The 22,944-nt window shown below is 43.4% G+C and overlaps 1 protein-coding gene across 10 annotated transcripts in view; it reads right to left on the bottom strand.

Moving 5' to 3' along the window:
- ENTPD6 (ectonucleoside triphosphate diphosphohydrolase 6) overlaps window positions 1-16,748 on the bottom strand; it is a 53,427-nt gene extending 36,679 nt beyond the window's left edge. For 5 of the 10 annotated variants that reach the window (XM_045810890.2, XM_087853874.1, XM_045810888.2 and 2 more), the window contains exon 1: window positions 46-352. In XM_045810890.2, coding sequence (XP_045666846.2) covers window positions 46-337 — 292 coding nt within the window. In that variant the 5' untranslated portion in view covers window positions 338-352. Of the gene's footprint in view, window positions 1-45; window positions 370-1,341; window positions 1,433-16,601 lie in introns of those variants that run through there. The other 5 variants (XM_045810885.2, XM_045810886.2, XM_045810887.2 and 2 more) reach the window with 5 other exon arrangements.
- Between the last annotated feature and the right edge of the window lie 6,196 nt (window positions 16,749-22,944).

The raw sequence follows: 22,944 nt of genomic DNA, 5'->3' as shown, positions 1-22,944 counted from the left end.
AGGAGATCCTAGCAGTGAGTGGCCAAGGCCTTCCACCCAGCATACCTCCAGGCTGCCGGGCGAACTGGAAGATGTGGACGCGGGTGCCAGTGCTTCCTGCATCAAACATGATGCCATAGAAAACCTCGTGACCACGTGCAGCTGTCCCTGGGGGACTGTGAGCCTGCTGGCCCCTCCGGGCCCCTGACGCCACCTCGGTGATGCTGAAGAAGGCCTGGGTGGCGGAGGCCCAGTGCCACTTGATGTAGGCGACATAGATGAACAGGCAAATGAACAGCCCCAGGGGGTATGCCACCTTTGTCATCTTCAGGTTCCCATTATTTGGTATTTTTCTCATTTCTCTGTCTGCTGAGGACTATGCTGCAGCTGCTGGAGGAAAGGGAGAAGCAGGAAAAACATGTTAGGCTACAAGCTTCTGGAGCAAGTCAGAAGTCCCTGCACTCAGGGACAAAACATTCAGCCAGAAACTGGTCTGTATCCTCCCCCTGGAATCAGAAGCCTCATTTGGTCCTCTAAGTGCTTCCAGAAAGTGTGAGCGCATTTTACAGAAGAGAACAGGAACTGGGATGTACAAAGACTAGATAACCTGTTTGAGGAGGGAGGTCAAACAGGTAGGTCCTGGAAGGCCTGACTTGGGGCACAGACCCACAACTGCTGGCTCTAAGGCTTGAGCTTGGTCCCCAACAAGCGCTGTTCCAGACAAGTGGCTTTTGGACTTGTTGCCATTTGAAAAAGCCACATGGAAATGGCATCCCCAAACCTTTCAAGGTACAGGAACACATGTCCAATCCATTCTTTCAACTCTCACTTCCTCTTCTATACAGATATTCAATTCTTAGAAGGCTTAACGTCTCATCCCTTGGGGACTAGAAAGAGCCCAAGCCACGTCTGAGAAATGCAGCTCATTTTCCTGGAAGTTTCACAGGAGATGTCTCTTTTCACTCATGTCCTACACTCCGCCAAGGAGGAAATAATGCCCGTGTGCTTTCCAAGCCTATGAAAATCCTACCTGAGTAGCAAAAGAACTAACTCAGCACCACTGTCTTCGCATCAATGCCCCTTGTGCCCCCGAATGAAAGCATTCGTTCAGGCTTTCTTAGCAGCTTCTGGTGTAAGACACCATGTGGGAACCTGAGGCTTCAAAGGACAGGAAGTGGGGTGCTTGATTCTCAGGGATATCCTACCCTTGGGGAATGTCCACCTGTGTTCCTCCCTGACTCTGTCAGTTGTGGCAAGTGGAGTGGACACTCCTAGAGGTAAGGAGACAGGAAAGTGCCAGGTTGAAAGCAAGACATGTAACAGACCAATATCCCTGATGAACATGGATGCAAAAATTCTCACCCAGATAATAGCCAATAGGATCCAATAGTACATTAAGAAGATTGTTCACCACGACCAAGTGGGATTTATTCCTGCGCTGCAAGGGTGGTTCAACATCTGCAAATCAATCAATGTGATACACCATATTAATAAAAGAAAGATAAGACCCATATGATCCTCTCGATGCAGAAAAAGCATTTGATAATGTACAGTATCCTTTCTGATTAAAACTCTCCACAGTGTAAAGATAGAGGGAACATACCACAATATCATAAAAGCCATCTATGAAAAGCCCACAGAGAGTATCATTCTCAATGGGGAAAAACTGAGAGCTTTTCCCCTAAGGTCAGGAACATGACAGGGATGTCCACTCTCACCACTGTTACTCAACATAGTACTAGGAGTCCTGGCCTCATCAATCAGACAACAAAAAGAAATAAAAGCCATTCAAATTGGCAAAGAGGAAGTCAAACTCTCACTCTCTGCAGATGACATGATACTCTATGTGGAAAACCCAAAAGACTCCACCCAAAATTGCTATAACTCATACAGGAATTCAGCAAATCAGTTGCATTTCCATACACTAACAATGAGACAGAAGAAAGAGAAATTAAGGAATCGATCCCAATTGTAATTGCACCAAAACCTATAAGATATCCGGGAATAGACCTAACCAAAAAAGTAAGGGACACAAAGAAATGGAAAAACATTCCATGCTCATGGATTGGAAGAAAAAACATTGTTAAAATGTCTATGCTACCCACAGCCATCTATATATTCAATGCAATCCCTATCAAAATACCATCAGCATTCTTCAGAGAGCTGGGACAAATAATCCTAAAATTTGTATGGAACCAGAAAAGACCCCAAATAGCCAGAGGAATGTGGAAAAAGAAAACCAAAGCTAGAGATATCACATTCCAGACTTCAAGCTGTATAACAAAGCTGTAATCATCAAGACAGCATGGTACTGGCACAAAAACAGATCAATGGAACAGAACAGAACAGAGAATTCACATATGGACCCTCGACCCTATGGTCAATTAATCTTTGACAAAGCAGGAAAGAATATCGAATGGAAAAAAGACAGTCTCTTCAACAAATGGTCCTGGGAAAATTAGCCACATGCAAAAGAATGAAACTGGACCGTTTTCTTACACCATACACAAAAATAAACTCAAAATGGGTGAAAGACCTAAATATGAGATAGGCATCCATCAGAACCCTAGAGAACAGGTAGCAACCTCTTTGGCCTTGACTGCAGCAACTTCTTGCTAGACACGTCTCCAAAGGCAAAGGAAACAAAGGCAAAAATGAACTACTGGGACTTGATCAAGATAAAGAGCTTCTGCACAGCTAAGGAAATAGTCAACAGAACCAAAAGGTAACCTATAGAATGGAAGAAGCTATTTGCAAATGACATATCAGATAAAAGGCTAGTACCCAAGATCTATAAAGAACTTATCAAACTCAACACCCATGGGCACCTGGGTGGCTCAGTAGGTTAAGCATCTGCCTTTGGCTCAGGTCATGAAGCTAGGGTCCTGGGACTGAGTCTAGCATCAGGCTCCCTGCTTGGCAGGGAGACTGCTTCTCCCTCTCCCCTTGCTCTTCCCCCCCTGCTCATACTCTCTCTGTCAAATAAATAAATAAAATCTTTAAAAAAACAAAAACCAAAAAACTCAACACCCAAATAACATATAATCCAGTCAAGAAATGGGCAGAAGACATGAACAGACATTTCTGCAAAGAAGACACACAAATGGCCAACAGACACATGAACATCAACATCACTCAGCATCACAGAAATAAACATCAAAACCACAATGAGATACTACCTCACACCAGTCAGAATTAACAAGTCAGGAAATGACAGATGTTGGTGAGGATGCGGAGAAAGGGGAATCCTCTTAGACTGTTGCTGGGAATGCAAGCTGGTGCAGCCGCGCTAGAAAACAGCATGGAGGTTCCCCAAAAAGTTAAAAACAGATCTACCCTATGATTCAGCAATTGTACCACTAGGTATTTACTCCAAAGATATAAATGTAGTGATCTGAAGGGGCACCTGCACCCCAACGTTTATAGCAGCACAATAGCCAAACTATGGAAAGAGCCCAGAGGTCCGTCCACAGATGAATGGATAAAGATGTGGTGTACGCATACAATGGAATTTTACTCAGCCATCAAAAAAATGAAATCTTACCATTTGCAATGACGTGGATGGAACTAGAGAGTAGTATGATAAGCAAAATAAGTCAATCAGAGAAAGACAATTATCATATGATCTCACTCAGAGGTAGAATTTAAGAAACAAACAGGATCATAAGGGAAGGGAGGGAAAAATAAAATAAGATGAAACCAGAGACGGAGAAAAACCATGAGAGACTCAACTATAGGAAACAAACCGGGGGTTGCTGGAGGGGAGATGGGTGAGAGGATTGGGTACATGGGTGACAGGCATTAAAGAGGGCACGTGGTGTAACCAGCACCACGTGTTATATGCAACTGAATTCTACTTCTGAAACTAATAATACACTATATGTTAATTAATTGAATTTAAATAAAATAAAATAAAAAAAAAGCAAGCAAGATACGGGTTTGTGTTCTGCCCACAGCAGCATGTGACTGTGGGCAAATTAAACTTCACCGGGGTTGGTCTCCTCATCTGTAAGGTGGGAAGCCACCAAATGATGCTGTCTGGGGATACAACGAGATGTGTGATGTGCTCAGAAGAGGACACAGAGAACACATACTGAATGCTGGCTCTACAGCAGGGCAGTGGGAGGTAACATCCCCTTGGAACCAGGGACAGTGAAGGGCAGGAGTGCTGGAAGATAGAGTGACTGTACTGTCTGTGGAGGGCCAGGGTTAGAAGTGCAGGGGTCAAACCTGTGGTGGTCTTTACACCAATCTTGAGGGTGCCTGAGAGGAGAAATGGAATGAAGGTGGTCCTTGGGGCAGAGGCAGGGGTTGGGGGAACAGAGTCCAGGCCTTCTGCAGCCATTCCTTTCCAGGATCTAGCCCTGCAGGCATACTTGGATGCCCTCAGGTCTGACCAGCACTGCCCAAACCTCTGGCTGTCTCTGTGCTCCTACCTAAGGGATAGAACTCTCCATCGGCCCACCCCCCCCACTCGGGCAGGGGGTAGGGCAGATCACCCCTGCCCTCCTGAGCATCTGCTATGCACAGGGCTGTGGGAATGGTTCTGTTGGCAAGACCAAAGAGCAAGCCTCCTTCCCAAGCCCCTGTCCCTGCCAGACTTTGGGCCTCTCTTGGGTCTCACTGTACTTAGGAGCTTCCTACTGCTCTCAGGATCATGTCACACCCCGGGTAGGCCTAGCTCCTTACCAACCTCTGCAGCTTTCTGTCACCTTCTCTTGTCTTAGTTCACAGTGCTCTGAGAACCTAGTGTCTCCTTCTGTTCCTAGAACGCAGCTCCTCTCTGCCTTTGCACACAGTGTTACCCATTCCCAGAATGCTCGTGCACCAACCTGGCCAACCCTGTCCTCAATCCCAAGCCTCAGCTCAAGTGTTCTTGTCCCCACCTTCCCTGACCACCCACAGCTTGAACGGCTCCCCCCCCCGCCATTATGCTCTCTCTGTACTCCCTGCCCCCTTCTCACCTGGCACCACCATAATCTGTAACAATGTCAGGGTCTGTGGGAATAATTCCTAAAGGTCCATGTCACCCTCTAGGCTATGCACTTCCAAGGGCAGGGACTTAGCCTGTTTTGTGCCACTGTAGCGCCGCTGAGAACACAGGCCCTGATCTGGAAGGGTGGAGGGCGCTCCTCTACGTTTGTCTACCTCCCATACTGCTGCCAGACACAGAAAAGTCCCTGTTTCAAATCCTTTAATGGGGAGAGGATGTCAGCAAGATGGTGGAAGAGGGGGCCCTAGGCCCTTGTTACCCCACAGAAATATTAAAAAAAAATTGGGTCTGGTTAAAATGTTTTATTAGAGTCCTGAAAAACAGTCAAAGATCTATAGAACTATAAGCAAATGCCCAATCAAGAAGTCACATTCAGGGACGCCTGGATGGCTCAGGTCATGATCCCAGGATGCAGGGATCAAGACCTACATCGGGCTCCTTGCTCAGCAAGGAGTCTGCTTCTCCCGCTGCCTGCTGCTCCCCCTGCTTGTGCACACTCTCTCTCTCTGGCAGATAAAGAAATAAAATCTTAAAAAAAATAAACTTAAAAAAAAAAAAAAAGGAAATCACATTCAGAATGGTCGGAAGTTTTATGGGGTTTACTCACCCTTGTCCCACCCCTCCCTGCATAGCATGGTCTAAAGGAAGCAGCAGCCCAGTGCCTATCTCCTTCCCTCAAACTGGAGAGAGCAGAGCAACATCCTAACCTGTTTTGGGGCTGCCTGACAGAAAGGTCTCTGTTTTGCCTGACTTAGAACTCAGAGCTCAGATGGGGGAAAAGTATGGAAGTCAGTTGTGGGTACTACTTTTTTTTTAATTAATATTTATTTATTTACTTATTTAATTTTAAAAGATTTTATTTATTTATTTGTCAGAAAGAGAGATAACACAAGCAGGGGAGCAGCAGGCAAAGGGAGAAGCAGGCTCCCCACTGAGCAGGGAGTCTGATGCGGGACTTGATCCCAGGACCCTGGGACCATGACCTAAGCCAAAGGCAGACGCTTAAACAACGGAGCCACCCATGCATCCCAGTTGTGGGTACTTCCCGTGAAAGTCACAGGGTGACTGCAGAGCCACACATGCCTGGGGCAAGAGGCTGGGTATGTGCTAGGGGAAGAAACAACAGAACATCAAAGCCCTAACTAAGAAAAAGCATGGCTGAAACTGTTTGAGAAATTAAGACATTTAAAAGCAGCCATTATATATGGGGGAATTGAAACTAACACACACACAGGCCCAGGCAACACACTTTCAGAAAAAATTCTGAGAAGACCTTAAGCCTTTGCCCTGGGCTGACTCCAAGGCTCAGATACATCCTGTTAATTAGTGAAGGTCTTTCATGGCAAAGAGCCAGTCTGCAAAGACTAGGAGAGGTGGCTATTTTCACAAATGCTCAATTTTTCAACAACAACGATCACAAGGCATATAAAGAAACAGGAAAAAATGGCCCATTCAAAGGAAGAAAAGGTGGCAGAAACTGTCCCTGAAGAAACACAGGCATTGGATGTACCAGATAAAGACTTAAAACAACTGTCTTACATATGCTGAAAGAACTAAAGAAAACACAAGAACTGAAAGAAAGTAGGAAAATGATATAGGACAACAAAATGAGAAGAGATAAAAATTGTAAAAAGAAACCAAGCAAATTGTGGGGCTGAAAAGTACAGTAACTGTATTGAAAAATTCATGAGGGGCTTAACAGCAAATTTGAGCGGCAGAAGAACCAGTGACCTTGAACAAGGACATTAAAATTATTGAGTCAGAAGAGCAAAAAAAAAAAAAAAAAAAGGCATAAGTGAACAGAGCTCAAGGGATTTATGCGACACCAAAGGGACCAACAGGCACATTATAGGAGTCCCAGAAGAGAGGAGAGACAGAAATAAAGGTTGACTCCAAGGATAAACCCAGAGACTCATGCTGAGACACATTATAATCAAACTGTTGAAACCCAGAAAAAAATAATGTTGAAAGCGGCAAGAGAAAAGTAATCCATCACGTACAAAGGATCCTTAAGATTATCAACTCATTTCTCAGCAGAAACTCTGGAGGCCAGAAAGCAGTGGGATGATATATTCAAATGGCTGAAAGAAAAAAATCTGTCAATCGAGAATTTTGTATTCAGTAAAATCCTTCAAAAAGGAAGGTGAAATTAAGGCATTCCAAGATAAATAAAAGCTGAGGGAGGTCGTTACCAATAGACCTGCCCCATAACAAAAGCTATAGGCTGAAATGAAAAGATGTTAGACAGTAACTGAAAGCCATGAGAAAATATAAAGATCTCCAGTAAAGTTAAATACATGGACAAATACAACAACCAGTATTATTGTATATTTGGTTTATAACTCCACTGTTTATTTTCTTCAGGATTTAAAAGACAAATGTTGTGACATCAAAAACAAATAAGGGAGACATACAGATATAAAGGAGTATCATATGCAATTCAAGCGAGGCTGGGATAAAGTTTCGAATAGACTGTTATAATTGTAGGATGTTATAGGTAACCTCTGTGGTAACCACAAAGAAAATACCTAGAAATATATACAAAAGGAAATGAGAAGGGAATCAATACTATCCCTATAAAAAAAATCAATTAAATACAAAGAAAGGCAATAATGGAGGAAATGAGTGACAAAAAAAGCTAAGACATACACAAAATAAAATGGCAAAAGTAGTTCTCCCCTGTCAGTACTTTAAATGTAAAAGGATTAAACTCCCCAACCACAATGCATAGAGTAGCTGAATGGATAAAAAAAACAAGATCCAACCAGATGCTTCTATAAGAGACTTACTTTAGATCTAAGGGCCCATATAGACTTAAAATAAAAGGATGAAAAAAGATTCCATGACAAGAGGAACCGAAAGAGAGTAGACTGGCTATACTAATATCAGATAAAACAGACTTTAAATCAAAAGCTGTCACAAGAAATAAAAACACTGTATCATAGTAGAATAATAAAAGGGTCAAGTCACCAGTAAAATAAAATAATTATCAACATATACACCAGAGCTCCTAAATATATGAAGCAAACAGAACTGAAAGGAGAAACAGACAGTCGTACAATAACAGAATGCAGTATCCTGCTTTCAATGAAGGATAGAAAAATCAGACAGAGATCGATAAGGAAATAGGGGACCTGAACAATACTAAAGACCACGCAGGCACATACAGACCAGCCAACAGCAGCAGAATACATGTTCTTCTCAAGTGCACATGCAACATCCTTCAGGACAGATGATATGAGAGGTTACAGGACATGTCTCAATATATTTTAAAAGATCACAATCAAAGTATATTTTCTGATCACAATGGAGTGAAACTAGAAGTTAACAGGAGAAGGAAAGCTGGAAAACTCCCAAACACATGTAATCTAAACACCACACTCTTTTTGTATTTTTAAAGATTTTATACATTTGAGATAGAACAAGAGAGAGAGCATGAGCGGGGGTGGGAGTGCAGAGGGAGAGGGAGAAGCAGACTCCCCTGCTAAGCAGGGAGGGTGATATGGGGCTTGATCCTAGGATCCTGAGATCATGACCTGAGCCAAAGGCAGATGCTTAACCAACTGAGCCACCCAGGTGCCCCTAAACACCACACTCTTAAACAACCAATGGGTCATAAAAGAAATCAAAAGGGAAACCAGAAAATATCTTGTGACGAATGAAAATGAAAACACAAATATCAAAACAAATGGAATACAGTGGAAGCAGTACCAATGGGGAAAATTATAACTGTAAATGCTTATATTAGTAGAGAAGATTTCAAACCAACAACCTAACCTAACTGTATACCCTAAGGAACTAGAAAAATAACAATTTATTTATTTATTTATTTTTAAACATTTTCTTTTTTTTTTAATTTAAATTCAAATAGCCAACATACAGTACATCATTGGTTTCAAATGTAGTGTTCAGTGATTCATCAGTTGCATATAACACCCAATGCTCATCACATCAGGTGCCCTACTTAATGCCCATCACTAAGTTACCCCATCCCCCCACCCACCTCCTTATTTTTAAACATTTTTAATTTTTATTTATTTATTTTTAAGTAGCCTCCACACCCAGCATGGAGGCCAATATGGCACTTGAACTCACGACCCTGAGATGAAGACCTGAGTGGAGATCAAGAGTTGGACGCTTAACTGACTGAGCCACCCATGTGCCCCAAAAAAGAATTAAACAGAAAGCTAGAAGAAAAGAAACAATAAAAATTAAAGCAGGATAAATAGAGGATAGAAAAACAATAGAGAAAAGTCCATGAAACCAAGAGTTGGTTCTCTGAAAAGATCACCATAACTGAAACCTTTAGCTGTCTTGACTAAAGAATAAAGAGAGAAGACTCAAATTATAACTAAAATCAGAAATGAAAGAAGGAACATTACTACTGATTTTATAGAATGAAAATGCTTATGAGAGTATTATGAGCAGCTGTACACTAATAAATTAGATAATCTAGATGAAATCAACAAATTCCTAGAAACATATAACCTACCAAAATGAATTAAGAACAAATAAAAAATCTAAAGACCTATAACAAGTAAGGAGACCAAATCAGTAATCAGAAATCTCCCAACAAAGAAAGCTCTGGACCAAATGAATACTGATTTGTTGGTCACCTCTGATTTTATCAAACATTTCAAGAAGAATTCCAAAATCTTCCCAAAAAATGAAGAGAAGGGACCACTTCTTAACTCATTCTATGAGGCCAGCATTACGCTAACACCAAAGTCAGACAAAGACACTATAAAAAAACACAGACCATCATTCCTTATGAATACTGATGTAAAAATCCTCAACAAATAGCAGCAAACTGAAATCAACCACATAGCAAAGGGACCAAGTGGGATTTATTCTTGGAATACAAAGATGGTTCAAGATTTTAAAAATCCATCAAGGCAAATGTATCACATTAACAGAATAAAGGGGGAGGGAGAGCCTGGGTGGCTTAGTCGGTTAAGCATCTGACTCTTGATTTCGGCTCAGGTCATGCATGATCTTGGGGTTGTGAGATCCGGCCCTGCATTGGACTCTGTGCTCAGCACAGAGTCTGCCTGTCCCTCTCCCTCTGCTCCTCCCCTGCTCACACACACACTCTCTCAAATAAATAAGTAAAAATAAAATCTTTTAAACAAAAAAAAACAGAAAAAGGGGAAAATTGATATGATCATCTCAATCAATGCAGAAAAAACATTTAATAAAATCCAGTACTCTTCCATAATGAAAACAACCAACAAACAGGAATAGAAGGAAACTACCTCAATGTAATCAAGGCCATATATGCAAACCCAACAGCTAAACGTCATACTCAGTGGTGAAAGACTGAAAACTTTTACTTTAAAGACAGGAACAAGAAAGGATGTCTGTTTTCAACACTTCAACATAGTATTGGAAGTTCTAGCCAGACCAATTAGGAAAGAAAAAGAAATAAAAGACATCCAAATTGGGAAGGAAGAAGTAAAATTATCTGTTCATAGATTACATGATCTTACATGTAGAAAGCCCTAAAGATTCCACAGGAAAGGAAAATAACTGTTAGAACTAATAAATTCAACAACGTTACAGGACATAATATCAACACACAAAAATCAGTTGTTTCTATCCATTATAATGAACAATTTGAAAAAGAAAGTAAGAAAACTGTTTACAATAGCATCAAAAAGAATAAAATACTTAAGAATAAAGTTAACCAAGGAGGTGAAAGACTTGTACCCCGAACACTACAAAACAGCTGAAAGAAAATTAAGAGCCAAATAAATAGAAAGCTATCCTGTGTTTATGGATGGAAAAACTTGATAAAGGTATCAATACTAGCTATAGTGGTCCACAGATTCAATGCAATCCCTATAAAAATCCAAACGACTTTTTTTTTTTTTGCAGAGACAGAAAAAAAAATCCTAAAATATATAAGGAATCTCAAGGTACCCCAAATCACCAAACAATCCTGAAAAAGAACAAAGTTGGAAGCCTCATACTTCCTGATTTCAAAACATACTATAAAGCCACAGTAATAAACAACCTGTGGTAGTGGTATCAAGACAGACACAAAGACCAATGGAACAGAGCAGAGATCCCAGAAGTAAACCTTCATGGACATGGTAAAATGATCTTTGATAAGGGTACCAAGACCATTCATAGGGGAAAGGACAATCTTTTTAACAAATGGTGCTGGTAAAACTGGATATCCACCTAAAAAAGACTGAAGTTGGATCCTTACCTTACACCATATGCAGAAATTAACCCAAAATGGATTGAAGACCTAACTATAAAACCTAAAACTATAAAACTCCTAGAAGAAAATATAGTAGAAAAGCTTTGTAATACTGAATTTGGCAATGATTTCTTGGATAAGTATCAGAAGCAAAAATAGGACAGCAAAAGCAAAAAGACAAATATGACAAAAACAAAAAAACAAAAACCTTTATGCATCAACGGATACTAACCACAGAGAAAAGAGGCAACCTGCAGGATGGGAGGACATATTTGCAAATCATATCTGATTAGGGATTAATATCTGGAATATAGAGAACTAAAAGTTGACAACAAAAAACCCAAACAACTTAATTCATAGCACGAATGCATGCAAAGCATCTGGATACACAGGTCTTTAAAGATACACAAATGACTAATAAGCATATGAAAATCAACAGCACGAATCATTAGATGTACAAAACCACAATGACATATCATCTCAAACCCATGAGGATAGCCACTACACACACACACACACACACACACACATACACACACAACAAAAAATAACAAGTGTTGGAAAGGATGTGGAGAAATTAGAACCTCTGTGGGATTATATATATATTTTTAAAGATTTTATTTATTTGACAGAGAGGAAAGAAAGTGTGTGCACAAGCAGGGAGAGAGGGGGAGGGAGAGGGAGAAGGAGATTTCCTGCTGAGCAAGGAGCCCAATGCGGGACTCAATCCCAGGACCCTGGGATCATGACCTGAGCCCAAGGCAGATGCTTAACCGACTACGTCACCTAGGCATCCCCCTCTGTGGGATTATAAAATGGTTGAACCATGATGGAGAACAGTACGGAAGTTCCTCAAAAACTAAAAATAGAATCACCATATTGATCCAACATCTTATTTCTGGGTATATATCAGAAAAAGAATTGAAATCAGGGTCTTTTTTTTTTTTTTAAGATTTTATTTATTTATTCAACAGAGATAGAGACAGCCAGCAAGAGAGGGAACACAGCAGGGGGAGTGGGAGATGAAGAAGCAGGCTCATAGCGGAGGAGCCTGATGTGGGGCTCGATCCCATAACGCTGGGATCACGCCCTGAGCTGAAGGCAGACGCTTAACCGCTGTGCCACCCAGGTGCCCCGAAATCAGGGTGTTGAGAGATACTTGCATACCTACGTTCACTGCCACATTATTCAAAATAGCCAAGAGATGGAAACAGCCCAAAAATCCAATGACAGATGAATGGATAAATGTGGTGTATGTACACAATGGATTATTATTCAGCCTTAAAAAGGAAGGAAACTCTGACACATGCTACAACACGGATGAATCTTGAAGACACTATGCGAAATGAAATAAGTCAGTCAAAACCAAACTAACATTCCACTTATATGAATTACCTAGAGTAGTCAAATTCAGAGAGACAGAGAGTAGAATAGAGCTTCCCGCGGGTGGGGTAAGGCAGGGAATGAGTAGCTACTGTTTAACGAGTGTAGAGATTCAGTTTGGGAAGATGAAAAGTTCTGGAGATGGATGGCTGTGATGTGCACAGAATGTGAATGTAATGAATGCCACTAATCGTATACTTAAAACTGTTGAAATGGTAAATTTTATGTTATATATATTTTATCACAAGAAAAAAAATCCTTTAATGGCTCTGAGACCAGGCAAGTAACATAAAAGAGTGCTGTGGGCACAGGTCTAAAGGTAGTGGTGGGGGGAGAAGGAAGAGGGCTGGGCCTACTCATTGCATCAAATGTTTTAAAGTTTCAGTCCTGCCTCACTCTCTCAACAACAGCAGCAGGTCATGCCTTATTGAGATTCTTTCGGCCTTAAGCGTTTTTTTTGTTTTAAGATCTTGTTCCATTGGTCCTTTCTCCATACCCCTACAAAATCTACCCAAGATGCTTACTGCCACTCTGAACCTTGGCAGCTGCAGGCTTCTCTCTTGGGCTCTTCGGTGAAACTGGCACGCTTTCACTCCGTAAGTAAGCACTCTGTGGAGCTATTCATTTGTGCCTTTCTTCCCTCTGGATAGAGTGCCTCTCTAGAAACAGGGTCCAGCACACTCATCCTGGGTCTTCCAACCCCGACACAAGGCCAGAGCCCAGCAGCCACTTAGTCAATATTGCTGGTGAAGGAGGCTAGCTGAGAGGCTAGCTGATGGAGCCATCAACAATGCTGCAGGACCCAGATGATGGCCACCAACAGAAGTAGGCCATTTGGGAAGGGGCTATTTGGGCAGCAGACAATAGTGACCAGGTTTGCAACATGCCAAGTTTGAAATGACAGCAGGACACCAGTCAGAAATGGAACTGACCCTTGTGAGATAGCAGGTTTGGGGTTGGGACCTGAGAAATGATTTGCATTAAGAAGATGTTAGCTAAGATCAGGAGTGAAGACATCAATGACAGAGAGAAGACCGAGGAATGAGCAGAGGCTGAGGTGTGACCTGGGGAATGCCCGTCCCCAGACAGCTAGCGCTCATCCTACAACTAGCCTTCTCACAGGCCTCCTTTTGTTAGGTTCCTATAACCCAGAGTTTTCCATTGCTAAGAGATCATTAAACAAAAAGTATTTATAGACAATGTTCTAAAACAGCTATCTAAGGATGAATAATAAGGACACAAAAGTAATACTAACATCCTTCTTTTTTTTTTTTTTTGGCTTGCTCTCCTGCCCCTCTTGACCAGTGGGCCAGTGCAGCACAGGTATAAGACCCTTTCATAATCAACTTTTATCATGTCCTATATTAGTCTAAGAACCACGACCTATGTGATCAAAATTAACAGGTGGAATAACAAATTTTGACGCAAAGGTTGCTCTTTATTAAACTTGTCTACCCACTAAAAAATACCCTTTACATATGCTATACCCTGTTACCAGAGACCCACAAGGCCGGCACGTATACCACACAAGAGACAACTTATTTCCATGTAACAGTGCCAAGGGCCAGGGAATATTTGGAGGCAGACTTGCCTGGAATCACACAGCTGGCATATGGCGAGGCACAGACAAGACTTTATGACTTCTGTCTCCAAATCAAATGTGCTCCATCATTTCACTTTCCCTATCAATGTTAAGACTCTACTTTAGACAACCAAAAAATACTCACATGAAATTACATGCATATAATCATTACAGTTACACACCAAGAAGCTCAGCATGACATAAACAGAGTCCAAACAGAAAATAACATTTAAGGGTGGAAAGAGCCAGGAACAGCCTGGCCCACAGGCATCTCCATGTTCTGGAGGCCCAAACCTAAAAGCCAGTTTCACTCCATTGGGTTAAGGTGTTCAGTAATACTAAGTACTATAAGACAATTTCCAGAGGAGCAAATCGCATTTCCATGGGCACCACTAACACCACAGGGCAAATGTGTCAATCAGGTCCTCCCTAGAGGTCCACTCAAGAAAATGACTCTGCTTTAGTTTTGTCCTTTAAAGGAGAGAGAGAGTCTAGAACAAGGCTATAAGGCAGGTAAACCAGGTGGGGAATAAGGAGTAGGTTGGGAGTAGGGTGGGGCAGATGTAAGATGTGCAAAGGCCGACAGAGGTTTGGCTCAGCAAACCTTGCTCCCACCTGGTTCCTTTTGGGGACTACCCTCTGTCAGGTGGAAGTCGAGGTCAGAGAGAATTTGGGTGTGGAGCAGTGGTGCCGGAGGCAGGTGCCTGCCCCATCCCTCAGCTAGCTTTCTAGGAGCTAGGGAAGACAGGTGAGCTCTTGGAAATACAAGATTTATCTGATTTGGATCAGTGGCCACACAATCTGTTAGCCAGTTTCTTCAAGGTTTTCAGTTAAAGTACACAAAGGAGCCATGTGTGCAAATGATTGCCACATATGCTAAAAACCTATCCAAAATTAAACATTAACAAACCACTACTTATTCTCCTGGAGGTTTAAGTCGACTTTTCTCTCCTTCTCTGAAAAAAAGTACACATACATGAGTCAGCCCTGTTAACACCACCGGTTGTTTCCTTTTCACAAGACACAGTGGGTGGGGAAGACCTTCCAGATCTCTTTACATGGTTGTCCACCTCTCTGGTTTTCCATATTAGGTTCCACAAGGGAGAGAGACACACATCATATTAGCCAACTGATGCTTACGAGGGAAGGAATAAGGGGTACAGAAAACAATTTCTGGATTTAAACTACTATGCTTCCCCCCCCCCCCCCCCCGCACCATGAACCTTGTTAATGTATTGGTAACACCGACAGGAGAACCTCCCCCAGAAAAAACCTAATCCCCCATCCATCATGGCTCTTGTACAGCGGGTCAGAAAGCCCTTGTAATCATAGCTGCTATCCACCTATCCCCAAGGATCCTCCCTCCTAGAGTTTCAGATTCCTTCACTGGGGGTGGTGGGTGGTGGTGGTGGTGGTGGTGGTGGTGGTGGTGGGTGGGCTATGGGCTAGGACCTCCACAGAATCCTGAAGGATGCACGATGTATGGCTTGGTATGCATGGTCCTGGAATACACGTGTATGGAGGGACAAACAGAGCTACCCAGGCACTTCCGGGTGACTGATTCTTTTGGACGGACACCTGGGATATGGAGAACTATGCTCATCATAATAAAAAAAAAACAATTCAGGCTTTCCCCCAACCCTTAAGACCATTCTATGGTTCCTAGCTGAACTTAAGATAACCACCAACCTTCCTTCCATGGTCCCCTGCCCATCTCTCCCTTCTCTTTTACTCTCCTGACTCTTCAAGGCTTTCCACTGAAGGGAGTCGTCGAGCCCGGTGTCCAGCTCTATCCACCTTAGGGTCTCTCTCTCGTAGCCTGGAGCACCGCTGGCTCATGCCTCAGCTCAGGCAGAACCACCTTGAGCTCTTCCTCTGGTCACCACAGCAATGTCGGACTTTATTGTCCTCACATCTGCAGTACTGTCAGAATGGCACGGTCTGGCCTGTTTACCTGAGCTTCCCTACTGGGCTGTGAGGCCCAGGACGGAAGGGGCCTTGCCAGTCCTGTCCCTACTGGATCTCCCGCACCTGGCACAGCACTGGGGAGCGGGTCAGCAAACGCTGAATGAATGAGTGCAGCAGCTCCAGGCTTCCTGGGGGTAGAGACCCTTGCTGTCTGGCCCACCCAGTTTCCAGAACACGGATCGCTCCCCTCACGGGTCAGCGGAGTCCAGAGCTCCGGGAAGACTAACGGAGCCAGGACACAGGAAGGCAGCAAGAGGGAAGACCCGCGTGAGAATGACCCTGAGTCCGCCTGCAGGAGCCGCCGCAGGAGACCAAGCAGCTGACAGGTGTGTGGGTCTGGACCCCCGAGGCCCCGACCCTCCTCCCCCGGGGCCCCTTCCTCCAGCACGCCGGGCTGCCCACGTGCAACTACCCGGGCCCGGCGGACGCCACCAGCCCCACACGCGCCCCCCGCCCGCCCTTACTCTGCAGGGTCCCCTCTGCCCTACCACGGAGGGAGGTTCCTTTTCCCGGGAGCGCGCGGGCGACCGAGGAAGCTTCGCAGCCCTCGCTGCCGGCGGCGTTACCAGGGCCTCCGCCCACAGGCCGCGAGCCGGCAGATCCCGGGAGCTAGAGCCCCGCCCACGTGCACGTCGTGTCACAGGCCGGGCGGAGCGGGCCGTTGGGGGCCCAGCGCGCAGGCGCGGTGTACGGGCGGGGCGGGGCGGGTTCCGCTGCGCAGGCGCGGCCGTGTTTCCTGGCTGTGGAGGTCTTGTGGTTCCGTTCGGGCCAGGTTCGGCTGGTGTCGTCCGTCACCCGAGTCTCGGCCTGTTTGGCTTCCAGCGCCCCGGTGCGGCCCTCGCCGGCCAGATTCGGCTCCCGTCCCAGCTCTAAGGGGTTCCTTTGCGCGGCAGGGCAGGCTGGGGTGCTGGCCGAGGAGTTACCGCCACAACCTCACAACCTTGACCTTGACCAACCTGAGGCAGTTTTGAATTTACCTGGGGTCCCTCCACACCTAAAGCTCCCCCCCTCTTTTTTTAAGGTATTACGTGACAGAAAATGCACCTACAACAGAATAGGCAGCGCAATGAATCTCTCTTGTTGTTGACCCACATTTTCCTACTCTACCTGGAAGCTGCCGCTGTTGGCTGCCGGCTCCTACGGGTTAGTCATCCACGCAGGCTCCCGGTTTACTTAGGGATCATGGTGGTAGGCTCTGCCGGATGTCTGCTCACTCAGTCCCCTTTTGCTCTACCCAGCGCTGGCGCCGCCTCTTGAGCTTCCCTTGTGGCTGGGCTGCCGATGAGCTGTGCGTGTGCCTCTTCTGGCGCTGGTTCCGAAACCCATCCAACCTCGAGGTGGTGTGGGGCGGGGGAGGGGAAGACCCTGGGAGGGGCAGTAGTGGGTTCCTGAAGACCACGGTGTTCCTAAGTCTGTGGTCAAGATGGTGGCGCCTTTGAGAGTCAGTCCATGCTAACCAGACAGGATGTAGAGACAACATACATAGACCAGGACTGGGTACGGGGCATGTCCTCACCGTGACCACCTGGTTGGGCGCCGCCCTCCTTCTTCAGGTCAAACTGCTGAGACTTGGTTGTTTCTACAGCAGTTAGCTCATATGGTCCCTTGTTCCAGATGCTTGCTCTCATGAATAATGCTATAGGATCCTAGAGGACTATTTTTATGTGCATGTGTGGGTATATGTATAGGAAAAATTCTTAAAACTTCTATGGTAAAGAATATGTCCCCTCTCCCTTTTTTCTCTTAAATATTAGATACATATGGCTAAATTGCTCCTTAGACGTTGTACAGACACACCCACAATAATGTATAGGAGTGTGGGTTTCCCCATATTTTTCCCAGTGGAATCATTACAAACCTGGGGATCTTTGCCAATCCACTGTTTGAAAAATTCTATCTCACATACAGTTTCAATTTACATTTATTCTAATATTTTGAAATTTCTGTTCATGAAACTGTGATTGCCTTGCTCCTCTCCACCTCACTCATAACATCACCTTCACCATATTTCACTCCTAGAGTTTCTAGAATTTGTCAGTTTTACTGACATGGGCTTTTGTATATGCCATTCACTGCTTGGAAAGCTCTCCCCAAATTCATATGTTCATATCATAACCCTGAAGGTGATAGTATTAGGGACTTTGGGAGATGAATGTGATTAGTGCCCTTATAAAAGAGACCTCAGAGAGATCCCTTGACCCTTCTGTCATGTGCAGTTACAGTGAGAAGGCAGTCTTCTGAGGAAGCCAGCCCTTAGAAACCGAATCCGCCAGTGCCTTCATCTTAGCTTTCCAAGCCCCCAGAACTGTGGGAAATACGTGCTTGCTATTTATAAACCACCCAGTTTATGGTATTTTTGTTATAGCAGTCCCAAAGGACTGAGACATAGATTCTTTCTCATCCTTTAAGACTCAACTTAAACGTCATCTCATCAAATCATTTTACCTAGAGTGGTTCTGTTTCCCACCCTCCACACTCTTTTCTTTATTTACTTCATAGTACTTTTCAAACCCATCATTATTTATTTGCTGATTTGTACATTGGTATATTCTTTATACCATATTGAAAGTTAAATTCCATCGGAGCGAGGAAATGGTTTGTCCTGAGGGTTGTTGCATGGCTAGCACCTAGCCCTCTGCCTGGCATGTGGTGGGTACCTGCAGCAGACACTATTGTTACCTTATTCCCTCAGTCCACTTCTGACTTCAGCTCTCCAGTGGTGGTGGAGAGTTCCCATGAACGCTGCCACCTCAAGTAGCTCTTTGCTGTCCTCTTTAGAGCTTACCTTAGAACTTTCTCTGGCAGCCATGGGAGCAGGCACAATCTGGAATCGGGGAAGTTAACCCTTAACTAATTGGGGTTGAATACTTCAGCCTTCCATACTTTGTAGGAGTTGGACTGAGCCACAGAGCCACAGTGGTAACTAGCTCAGTCATGCCCAGCCCCTTGGGTTGACCTTTCCTTCTTCCTTGGCCCCTTTCCCAAATAAACTACTTAGATCTAAACTCTTGTCTCAGACTGCCTTTGGGGAAACCCAAACCAAGACAATGCTCAATAAATACTTGTTGAAGGACTGCATAGACTAATTATAGTGCTTTTGCTGTTTTCACTGATCAGCCAAGAAGCAGCAGCTCAGTCCTGCCGGTGAAAGATGATGGAAGCCAATTGGCTCCTGTTCTGGACATGCAGGAAATAGGACAAATATCAACGATACAGGCTATGGCAGAAAATGTGTGCAAGTGCTCTGACAACAGGGAGCATGACTCGCCCTACCTTTGGGAGGTGAGGAGGTTTTAGAAGAGGTATATGAGTTACTAAATTGCCTCAGTTTACCCAATGTGACTAAAGACAGTGTGGAGGAAGCCCATTATTTTGTGCAGATGCTTGCTCAAATTCGTCCACCTACTCACATCAATCCAGGAGGCCAGCTTCAAATCTGTTACACGAAAGTATAACATGGACTCCACAGTGCCCTGGTAGCAGAAGGTATCAGCGCCCTCCCTGCCCAAATCCTTCCCACTTCAATCACCGGTAATTCTCCTCATGACAACTTTCTTTTGGCTCAAGCATGCCCGACAACTGGAAGTGCCAGGGAGTTCATGCTGCCCCTCAGCCAAAGACAGGTGTGAATACCCTGTATCCTTTGCCTCTCCCTTCCTCGAGCCTCAGGTAGGACAACACTCCGGCAAGTTGTACAGTGGAATTGAGCCCCAGTTGCCCAAAGCAGTGACCGGTATTGCCTTGCTCCCTGTCCCTGTCTTACTTTCCTGCTCTACTAGTGTTTCCTGGGGTCACCTTCCAAGTAAACTACTTGCACTACTTTTTTCTTTAAGATTTTATTCATTTTATTTGAGAGAGAGAGAGGGAAAGTGAGAGAGAGAGCATGAGTGGCAGAGGGGCAGAGGGAGAAGCAGACTCCCAACTGAGCAGGGAGCCTGATGCGGAGCTCAATCCCAGGACCCTGAGATCATGACCCGAGCCAAAGGCAGATGCTTAACTGACGGAGCCACCAAGGCTCCCCAATTACTTACACCCCTTTTTCAGAATTTGTTTTGGGGGGATTTGTTCTAAGACACACAATGCTCATAGGTCATTTTGATAGTAAAATATCTTAGTCACTTCTGATTCCCTGAAGCGTAAAACCACAAATTACTGCCTTCCCATTCAAATTCTTCTTTCTTAACTCTCCAGAAAAGTCAGATACTCTGCACTTTTGGCTAGCCTTCCATTTTCCAAAAGTATACACATGAAGGATGTGAGGGAAACCTTCCTCTTGCCTAGAGGAGGGTGGCTTTTATTATTCCTGTCTGCCACATTGGCTGTTAGAAGATCTCCTTTGGCTTCCTGATATATGGTCAACAGAGGCCACCTGCACCATGGTGATAATCTAGTTGGGACCCCAAGAAGTGTGGCTATAACAAGGAAAAGTAGTGTTCTGGGTGATTGGGTGAACTATCAGAGATGGACTGGTGTGGATGATCGAACTGATGATTGAGCTGCTGTGTATTTGCTGTTCTCCAGAAGGCCCTTAACTTTTTAATCATTAAATATGAAGATGCCCTTTATCAGATTAAGAAAACTTTCTTTTAAGAGTTTTTAGTCCAGGTTAAGAGTTTTTAAAAATCATGAATGGATGTTGAATTTTATTTTGTATATTTTATTAATCTATTGAGGCAATCATCTAAGTTTTCTCCATTATTTTGTAAATGTGGGAAGTTCAATTTTGATGTTGAATCACTCCTGATTCCCAATAGAAAGCACATTTTAAAAATTAGTTTCAGAGGTAGAATTTCGTGATTTATCAGTTGCATATAACACCCAGTTCTCATTACATCAAGTGCCCTCCTTAATACCCATCACTCAATTACCCCACCCCCCACCTACCTTCCCTCCAGCAACCCTCAGTTTGTTTTCTAAAGTTCAGCGTCTCTTATGGTTTGCCTCCCTCTCCATTTTCAACTTGTTTTATTTTTCCTTCCCTTCCCTTATGTTCATCTGTCTTATTTCTAAAATTCCACATATGAATGAAATCATATGGTATTTGTCTTTCTCTGACTTATTTCACTTAGCATAATACCCTCCAGTTCCATCCACGACGTTGCAAACGGCAAGATTTCATTCTTTTTGATGGCTGAGTCCATTGTGTACGTGTACCACATAGTTATCCATTCAGTTTGGATAATGAGACATGTTGGCTCTTTCCATAGTTTGGCTGGTGTGGACATTGCTGCTATAAACATTGAGGTGCACGTGCCCCTTCGGATCACTATGTTTGTATCCTTTGTAGTGCAATTGCTGGGTCACAGGATAGCTCCATTTTCAACTTTTTGAGGAACATCCACACTATTTTCCAGACTGACTGGACCAGTTTGAATTCCCACCAGCACTGTAAGAGCGTTCCCCAGAAAGCACGTGTTTTATACATTGCTGGATTTGATTTGCTAACATGGTGTTTAGGCTCTTTGTTTCTGTGTTCATGAGAGAGGTTAGCTTCTAATTTTGTTTCTTCTGTTGCACTTGTTGGGATATACTGTCAGGTTATATTCGCCTTACCAAGGGAGTTGGAAATTAAAAAAAAAAAACTTCTAAAAGAGTTTGTGTATGGTTTGAATTTTCTATCCTTTGCATATTTGAGAGAATATGCCTATTTTCTATGTGGACTATTTTAAATTGCCGATTTCGTTTCTAACCATTCAAGTATTCTACTTCTTTTTCAAGCACTTTTGGTGTATTTCTAGTGAGAACTTTGCCCATTTCACCTAAGTTTTCAACTTTATTGGCATAACATTGTTCATATCTTATCTCCTTAGCATTTGTAGTTATAGCCTCTCTCTTACTCATAATATTACTTATTTGTGTCCTCTCTTTTTTTTCTTGATCAACATCCCAAGAAATTTAAAATTTTTGTTGCTTTTTTCCCACAAGAACTAACTTTTGGCTTTGTTAAACACCTCTATTGTATCTGTTTGATATTTTAAAATTTCTCTTTATTATTGCTTTCGTTCTACTTTCTTTGAGTGTATTCTGTTTTTTCTTTTCCCAATTAATCATCTCATTAATATTCAACCTTCTTTCCTAATATATGCATTTAAAGTTTAAATTTTCAAGTATCATATTAGCTCTGTCCTACAAATTTTGCTATATTGTCTTTTTATAATGGTCAGCTTGAAAATTTTTCTAAATTCCACTATAATATCTCTCTGTCCCATGAGTTATTTAGAAACATGTTTTTAAATTTTTCAAATGAATTTTTATTTTATTTTATTTTATTTTTAAAGATTTCATTTATTTATTTGACAGAGGGAGAGAGACAGCCAGTGAGAGAGGGAACACGAGCAGGAGGAGTGGGAGAGGAAGAAGCAGGCTCCCAGCAGAGCAGGGAGCCCTATGCGGGGCTCGATCCCAGCACCCTGGGATCACGCCCTAAGCCGAAGGCAGACGCTTAACGACTGAGCCATCCAGGCGCCCCTTCAAATGAATTTTTAAAATGAACCTTTTACGTTGTAAATTCTCTCTTGATTGTGTTGTGGTCTGGGGATGTAATCTCTGTAATACCCATTCTCTGAAACTTTTTGAAACTAGCTTTGCAGATACTATTTGTAAATTGACCATCGGTATTTGAGAAGAATGTGTGTGTTTCAGCTCTTGAGTGAATAAAATATCCATTAGATCACCCTTGCGATATTAATAAGCTAAAGTGCTGAAAGGAGACCCCACCATAGGTCTAAAGCAAATAGAAGATGATTGTTTGCCATCTTGGTGACGCAGGGCTGGGGACTCTGCTCCCCATGGTCCGTCATCCTAAGACCCAGATTCACTGGGCTCTGTTAA

This window comes from Ursus americanus, chromosome 22, assembly GCF_024610735.1.
Source record: "Ursus americanus isolate L20-20 chromosome 22, mUrsAme1.1.p, whole genome shotgun sequence".
NCBI lineage: Eukaryota > Metazoa > Chordata > Mammalia > Carnivora > Ursidae > Ursus > Ursus americanus.
The sequence above is the reverse complement of the archived record's forward strand: the minus strand, read 5'-3'. Positions and strand labels throughout refer to the sequence as shown.